Source organism: Henckelia pumila, chromosome 2 (assembly GCF_033568475.1).
Source record: "Henckelia pumila isolate YLH828 chromosome 2, ASM3356847v2, whole genome shotgun sequence".
Classification (NCBI taxonomy): Eukaryota; Viridiplantae; Streptophyta; class Magnoliopsida; order Lamiales; family Gesneriaceae; genus Henckelia; species Henckelia pumila.
This window is the reverse complement of record NC_133121.1, coordinates 171,843,848-171,852,021: the sequence shown is the minus strand read 5'-3', so window position 1 is coordinate 171,852,021 and position 8,174 is coordinate 171,843,848. Positions and strand designations below refer to the sequence as shown.

Below are 8,174 nucleotides of genomic sequence, written 5' to 3'. Positions count from 1 at the left end.
CCTAGGGCGAGCTCCGACCGGTGAAGAGAGGCTGGCGACGGAGGCAGGGTGGTTGGCGTGGAGGAGGAGAGAGCCAACGGGTTTTGTGAAGGGGAAGGGGGTGGGTGGCAGCCAAGAGGGATTTTCGGGGCAAGGTTTTGATCTTTTATTTGTTTTATAGTAGGAACAAATAAGTGTGTATATGTATATGTGTGTGTATTGGTGTAAGCATGTGTGTGTGAGTCAAAGTCTAAAAGTGTTACTTTACTTATAAAAGTGTTACTTCAATTATTACAACTCTTACACTACATACACAAAGTCCCTCAAAAATCCTATGTTCGAAAATTCAAGGATTGAAGGAAATATTTAAATTCCACTTGCCGGGTTTTAAAATGTTAACTTTTTGGAAAATTCTAAAATAAACTCAAAAATGCCTTAAAAGCGGTTTCGGTCACCCGGAAAATCTTAAAAATAAAAAACTTGATTTATTTTCCTCAATTCCTCACAAATCTCAAATCTTGCAAAATCTAAGAATTACCGCCAAAATACATCATCACCTCGTGCCGAAACCGGAAGACACTGAACTCAATAATCTCAAAAATAATTAGCTTAAATATTTAAGAAAAATAAACATTAAAGGAATTTAAAGCAATTAAATCTAAAAAATTAAGATTATAAATATTAAAACAAAATTAGGCATGTAATCCAAATTATGGAATGCTCGACGTTACAATTCCTCAGAACTCAAAAATTCTTTTAAATCAATACTTAAACATTTTGATGTCACAACGATATAATAGATATTTAAATAATAAACAGAAAAATTAAAATAATATAAATAAAATGTTTGAACATTTAAAAGGTATTTAAATAAATACACAAGCGGAATTAAAAATCTTTAAAACAAATTGGACAATCAAAGCCCTTAAATAAATAATCTAGACATTTAAAATCATTTAAATAATCATTCAATAAACTAAAGTCATTTTAAATAAATAAGCGGGGCATTTAAAATCATTTGAATAAGCAAGTTTAAACCTTTAAAATCATTAAGAAGTATAGGTTGTATAATAAAATCATTTAAATAAATAAAATTAAACAATTAAAAATATTAATTAAATAGTTAGTACAATAAAATCATTTAAATAAATAATTAACATTTTATTAACTCATAAATCAAATAAAGGATTTAAATCAATTAAACTTAAAAATAATAATCATAATATTTATTTAATTTTATGCATGCGACTTAGTAAATTGGATTTTTGGCGCTACACAGTTGCTTCCAGTTAAGGTTCTGAGTTTATTTTAATTGTTTAGTTCAGTTTAATAATATCAGTTAAGCTTATGCACAAAACACTTAGTTCGATATTTATCAGTTAAGCTTAGTCCAGTTTTGCCTTTAAATATGTTAACACCAAAACTTAATTTCTCCATCACAGACATATCTACTTTTTAGTTCAAAAGTTTCCGTAAACAACGCCATTTGATTTTGCTGGAAAAAGGTGATCTCTTGGCCGAGCTAAGAGTCCCTTCCGACCTAGAGATGAGAGTACTAAGCTAAGCTCAAAGTGGCTTCTCGATCTGAGGATGACCTGAAACTACGAGCAAGAGAGTTAAAAGAGGGCCGAAAGGTATTTTTAGAATATCCCATCCAACGTTCAATTTAGATATCCAGATAGAAAATATATAGAGTGTTGTGTGTGAATGAGAGCAATTGAAGACATCAACAAAAAGATCAAACCGTATTTATAGGGGGGATACCGGATTTGGTGCTACATTTTCTTAACCGAAATCCTTCATTATATGTATCATGGTCCCGTGTTCTTTGCAGAGATCTTGCTTATTTTTTCCCTAAAAATGAAAGATTGGGTCTCCCAATTAGTGATTAAGAACACATTCTACAGGTCGATCATGATGAATTAACGTTGAAGCCTGCCGACCTAAGAGTTAAGAGTGGGAGTTTTGATTTGTGAGACCAAGAAGGAATTGTGGTGAGGGATGAGATGAGCTCATCTCTTAGATGGCCGAGCTCATCCGGTATATCACATATGATTATTGGTTAAATAACAAAAAATTGTAATTATATTTCAAAATTATATAAAAATAATTCTTCAAAAAAAAATTATATAAAAATAATAATTTTCATTGCACGCAAATTGCGTGCGCAATATAGAAACGCAATACTGCAAGTATACATGTCAAAACGGGCCGGCGGGTCGTGCCGGCCCGCAACCCGCCTCAACCCGCCCGGCCCGCCTAATTTTTTATTAATTTTTTTTAAAATAAATGTTATTTTTTTAATTAAAAAAATTATGAAAACACTTGAAATTCTAAGAAAATGAAAAATAAAATTTAATCAAATAGTTTAATCAATATTAAAAAGTATTACTATGAAAAATTAATAACATATAAAATTAATTAGTAAAATAAAATATGAAAAAATTAAAAAAAAAATACTACATAGTTAATTATCATCAAAATTCATTCAAAATAAGTTCAATAAAACTAAAAAATATATATAAAAACACTAAAAAAATACAATTTTGTAAAAAAAAAATAAAAAATAAAAATTGACGGGCTAACCCATCCTATCCCGTAACCCGCGCGGGCTCAACATGTTTGGCCCGTTTTCAAACGGGCTAAGATTTTTCCCACCCAACCCAACTCGCTTCTGGCGGGGCGGGTGGTCGGACCCATTTTGACAAGTCTAACTGCAAGTAGAGATTAAAAAACATTAAATTCAAGCAGTTGGATGCATAATTTCATTCCTATTTGTTGACTCCCTCTTCCAATTTCATGGCACTGCGAGCTTCTTCAATGGCAGCCATTTCTTCTACTCCGCCGTTAGTGAAAGTCGCAGCTCTAAGCGGTTCTGTCCGCAAAGTTTCCTTCAATCGAGGCCTTATACGCGCTGGTATTTACCGTTTTCTTTCCTTATTCTGCTGATTTTTCAATTTTCATATATGATCATGATGATACTTTGTTTATCTGAAAGTTCAGATCTGACGTTTTGTGAAGGAATTTTTTCCCTGAAATTTAGCTTTTCGTGCGTTTGATTTGCAGTTTGTTGTGTAGTGCGTTGCATAATTTCAGATAACTTTTGTTTGTTTCTGTTTAATTTTGTTTTCTATATTACTGGGGGAATTCGATAGTATTAGCTTAGAAGCAGGTCCACGCTGAGGGTTGTTTGTAAAATAACCTTGTTAAACTCGAATGTTTAAAAAATAATCCTCCCAAGTAATAGTGAAAGAGAAGATGCGAAAATCTTGTTTTTCACCCCAGAGTTGAAATGTGATTTCATGGATGAATTGACATTTGAAATTTAATCCTGTAATAATGCACTAATACCGATTAATTTATAAATTTGGCCCGAGATTAATTTATATTATATGTATAACAATTTTCAATTTAATATGAAAATTATATACAGTAAAATGTAATATTTGATCTAACAGCATCTTGATATCAAAACACGTGTAATAAATATTTTCATGATACATTTTTAACTTCAATTTTACTATTTTTTTATCCAATTCAATAGAACTTCAAAACTAAACTAAAATTTGTATTTCTGGTGGTTGTTCACGCCTCCACGGTCTCAACGGAGTGGTATTTTGGTACCCCCTGTGAGACATCTATTCATTTTTCACTCATGGTTTTGCCAATTTCAATTTGCTCTTCTCAAGGTGATGGGGGTTGTCAATTTCGTTTTGCTTAACAAATATGCATCTATTTCTGTGTTTCATGTTTGTTATTATGATGATAGTGGCATTATACATGCTGCAAATGGAGTAGTAGTGTCCATTTATAGTTTTGTCATTTTCAATTTGCTCTTCTAAATAGATGGGGTTTTCCTTTTTCGATTTGCTAAACAAATATGCAACTATTTCTGCCTTTCATGTTTGTTATTATGATGATGGTGGCATTATACATGCTGCAAATGGATCTGGCAATCTAGCTATCGAGATATCAAAATCAATTAACGGTTTGGAGATAGAACATGTGGACATATCGCCATTACCATTCCTCAACACCGATCTTGAGGTAAATGGGACTTACCCACCAGTTGTTGAGGCTTTCCGGCAGAAGATTCTTGATGCTGATTGCTATCTTTTTGCCTCTCCTGAGTACAACTACTCCGTCACTGGTAATAAAAATCTCTTATCCCATGGTAACTAAATGAAGCTAATGAGTAACATAAGCTAGCAGTGGATTTGCTGTACACATCGTTTAATTCATTCAATTAATGTCCATCTTTTTTTTTCATCCTTTTGAAACTATTTGTTGATTAGCCAATATTTACGCATTGGTCTTTATCACCATTTAATATATAGTTTCTTTGCTTGTGAAAGTGAGATGTTTTTGTTGCACTCACATTCCTAATGTAAAGGGAGAAGTTTTAAGTCAAGGTTCGGGTTAGTATTCTAGTTGGGTATAATTACCGAAGGGAATATAGTTTTTTCACCTTCCGCTGGAAAAACCAATCAAGTCCTAATTAAAGATGTAAATGAACTGAATCGAGTTATGAATAACATTTGAAGACTCGAATCCGTCTCAAATTAGTTATATTCGAGCTGGAGTTTAATTCGAATATCGAAAATTTTAATTTTTTAGCTTCATTCGATTCGAATTAATTCTCGAGTTCGAGTTCACCTAATATTCGAACATGTTCACGAGCTTATATTAATAAAATATTAAAGTTCACTTGTGGCTTGCGAATTATGTAGCAAAACAATTTGGGTTCCATTCTTTTGTATTCGATAGTTTTGAATACACATAAATATTTTTCGAGCTAGCTAAAAAAACTCCCTAGCCGGTTCAATTTGTTAACACTCCTAGTCCTAATACAATTTAGCAAAGGATTAGTTATGAAATATATATGGACGTTCAGAGCCTTCATACTCATTAGATGAAAAACTAGTAAGAGGTATATTTGTCTGATTACCTGAATTATAGAATATAATTTTTGTATAGAAACAAAATCCATTAACAAAGAAATAGGAATGCACAACTAAAGGATGATTCAGAATATGTAGTGCTGATGTATATAAGCTACACCATTGTCTCTTCTAGCTATTCCAATCAATTAGATGAACTAAATGGAGTTTTCATTGGGCTCTTAGGTAGTGTTTGCAACGTTTAAAAATAAGTGATTATGGAGATTCTCTTAACAAATTTGTTAAGAGAATCTCCATAATCACTTATTTTTAGAGGTTGCAACCACTATCTTAATCGACTTGTTACCCAAATTGCTATACAGTATTTGCTGTTCTCTCATAGCTGATACATGTCTACTCATTCTCCTTCCACAAATTTGCTTGTGATTATGACCGGAAAGCAGACGAGAGTTGAACATGGTTAGAAAGAATCACATTTAAATACATGCTGGAGGCCAAAGCTTAAGATGACCACTGGTGTGAGATAGCTATTTAAACCAGTGTTGTAAATGGCGGGAGGTGGTGGCGGGGCGGTCCGTGACCGCCTAGGCGGTTGAATTTTTTTTAAGCATTTTTTATGGGGCCGCCTAGGCGGTGAATTTTTTTAAGCATTTTTTATGGGTAAACATATATAGTAATGCAATGTAATAAAAAATAATCATAATTTTTTATGTAAGATGTGTAACTAATTAATCTTTATGCATAAAAAATGCTTCAAAAATATAATACTATCTATACAAGGTGCAAAAATGAAAAACAAAAATAAAGTGACTAGTGTTTTTGAAATAAGTCAATAACTAGTTGTTAAAATGGGTAGACTTTGACTAGGTTTTTAAAATTTATTGACTTTTGACTATAATTTTAAAATTAGTTGACTGACCTTTGACTGAATTTAAAGATGTGTTGACCGCCTTGGTCGCCTCACCCGCCTCACCCGCCCGAGCGCCCGCCACCGCGGCCTCGCCTGCCTCGCCCGCACGGACAGCTTGGGCCGCCTGAAAAGGCCGCCTCATGCCAAGGCATGGCGGTCGAGGGCTGCCTACCGCCTAGGCGGTCGCCTCGACCGCCATTTAGAACACTGATTTAAACCAAGCTGAATGATAATGTCTTCATTGACAAGATTGAAGATTATATTGGTTGTTAGTGATAGATCATGGTTATCATGTTATTTTGGACACTGTTCTAAAAGGCGCCGCAGATCGATTTTCTTTTCAAAAAAAATTAATTTAAAAATATTAATATTTTTTTAGAATAATGGTTGAACAAATTTATGCGTATTCTGTTGACATATATGCACATAAAAAATTTATGTACGTTAATAAGAATGGTTGAAAAAATATTAATGAAAATATTGAACACATTTATGCATATTTTTTAGATATTATAAAATATTATATATATATATATATATATTTTTATAGTTAATTAAAATATTTAAAAAAAAAACGCCTAGGCGCCCGCTTAAGCACCTAGGCGCTAAGCGGTAGGTGGCCACCCGCCTACTGCCTAGCGCGTTTTAGAACCTTGATTTTGGACGATCAATGTTTTATTTGGGTTATGATTCTATCGAAGAGAATGCAAACAACTGATCCCCAGAATCTTTATACTTAGTGTTTGTGTTTTTAGCCTTGATCAATGTGAATGGATTGTTTAAATGATCATTAACTTTAGGCCAGCAATGAAAGAAAATTCAGCAAACAAGAATGCAAGATTTACGTGGTTCGATCAATTGATCTACATCTACTGCAGGAGCACTATTTCTCTCTTCACCATGTACACACTTTTTCAATCAAGGATACAAGATTTCTCACAGAAATTCACTTTGGTTTTCTTCCTTCTCTCACATACAAGAAACCACAATTGAATTGCACAAATAAATCTTCTTGGCCATCTTTCAGGAGCTCTCATTCAAGTACACGCTCTTGACCAGTTCTTTCTCTGCATCTTCACTTGTGGCTCTCCCTTTTATATCCATGCCATGTCTAGAAGTGTAACTTCTTCAAACGACAATAGAGCACTTGATTCTTGTTGAGTGAGCTTCTAACTGCGGCCAACTTCCAGTCATCTTTGATTTCATATTAACTCATGCATTGTTACATTTGATGGCTCGAACACCTGGCTTCACTGATTTTGCCTACAACTCCAAAGGAAAACAAATATTGTATGCAAGGATGGAGTGTGTTCAGGAAAAAGAACAAACTTGTGGGGACTACAAATTTTAATAGCTGCAACAATGTTTATGCTGTAATAAAAATAAAATATTTGCCTTTGGAAAAATTTCCTTCCAATTTCATCTCATTTTTATTCTTTTTTCTGGCAGCACCTCTAAAAAATGCCATTGATTGGGGATCCAGGCCACCAAATGTATGGGCTGATAAAGCGGCGGCGATAGTCAGCGGAGGTGGAGGTTGGGGTGGGGGCCGTTCACAATATCATCTTCGTCAAATCGGTGTGTTTCTTAACATTCATTTCATCAACAAACCAGAGTTTTTTGTTAACGTATTCCAGCCTCCTGCAAAGTTTGACAGTGAAGGCAACTTGATTGATGATTCAACCAAAGAGAGGTTGAAAGAGGTTCTCTTATCACTATATGCATTTTCATTGCGGCTCCAGGGTAAATCTGCATAGCGCATCTGAATAGCCATATCATTCTTACTACATGGTACACGACACCTGTACTTTTTATATGATTTCATATTCCTATTTTCGTGCAAAGCGAATACCATCCACAGACGTTGAGTTGCTTGGATTTCTATTGTGGTATCTCGACAAAAAAGATGTAATCCATGTGTCTAATGAAATGAATTGCTTGTTCTTGTGACCGAATAATTTGATCGCGTGCATCAATTTGCATGAGCATGATAAGATGACCTCTTTTAGGACAATTGAATCATAACATCCATTTCACTGACAGCAGTCCTTTGTTTTGTATGCTTCCAAGTCTAGATTGAAATTGGGTGATGTATCATGTTTTTTAGCATGGACCTTGCCATACTGCCAATTTTTTTTTAATTAAAAAGTACAATAATATTTTTTTCCACCTAACTTCGGCCAACAATTTATTTTTAAAAAATGACTTTCTCCAATGTATTTCAAATATTGGGGACGTCATTCGACTCATTTTTATAAAATAAAAATATTGAACAGATTTATTTTCCAAAATTTTCAAGTTTTAATTTTATCAAGATCTGACTCCCGATCGAAATAGGTATATGACACTCCAACAACGAGGATTGTAGCTGCAGTATTGCCAAT

General features: G+C 33.7%; 1 protein-coding gene across 1 annotated transcript; it reads left to right on the top strand.

Moving 5' to 3' along the window:
* Positions 1 to 2,721: 2,721 nt before the first annotated feature.
* LOC140882983 (NADPH:quinone oxidoreductase-like) lies at positions 2,722 to 7,748 on the top strand. The gene is made up of 3 exons (XM_073289260.1): positions 2,722 to 2,896; positions 3,941 to 4,129; positions 7,240 to 7,748. The coding sequence occupies exons 1-3, from the start codon at positions 2,779 to 2,781 to the stop codon at positions 7,545 to 7,547; spliced, it is 615 nt and encodes a 204-aa protein (XP_073145361.1). The 5' UTR covers positions 2,722 to 2,778; the 3' UTR covers positions 7,548 to 7,748.
* The last annotated feature ends 426 nt before the right edge of the window (positions 7,749 to 8,174 follow it).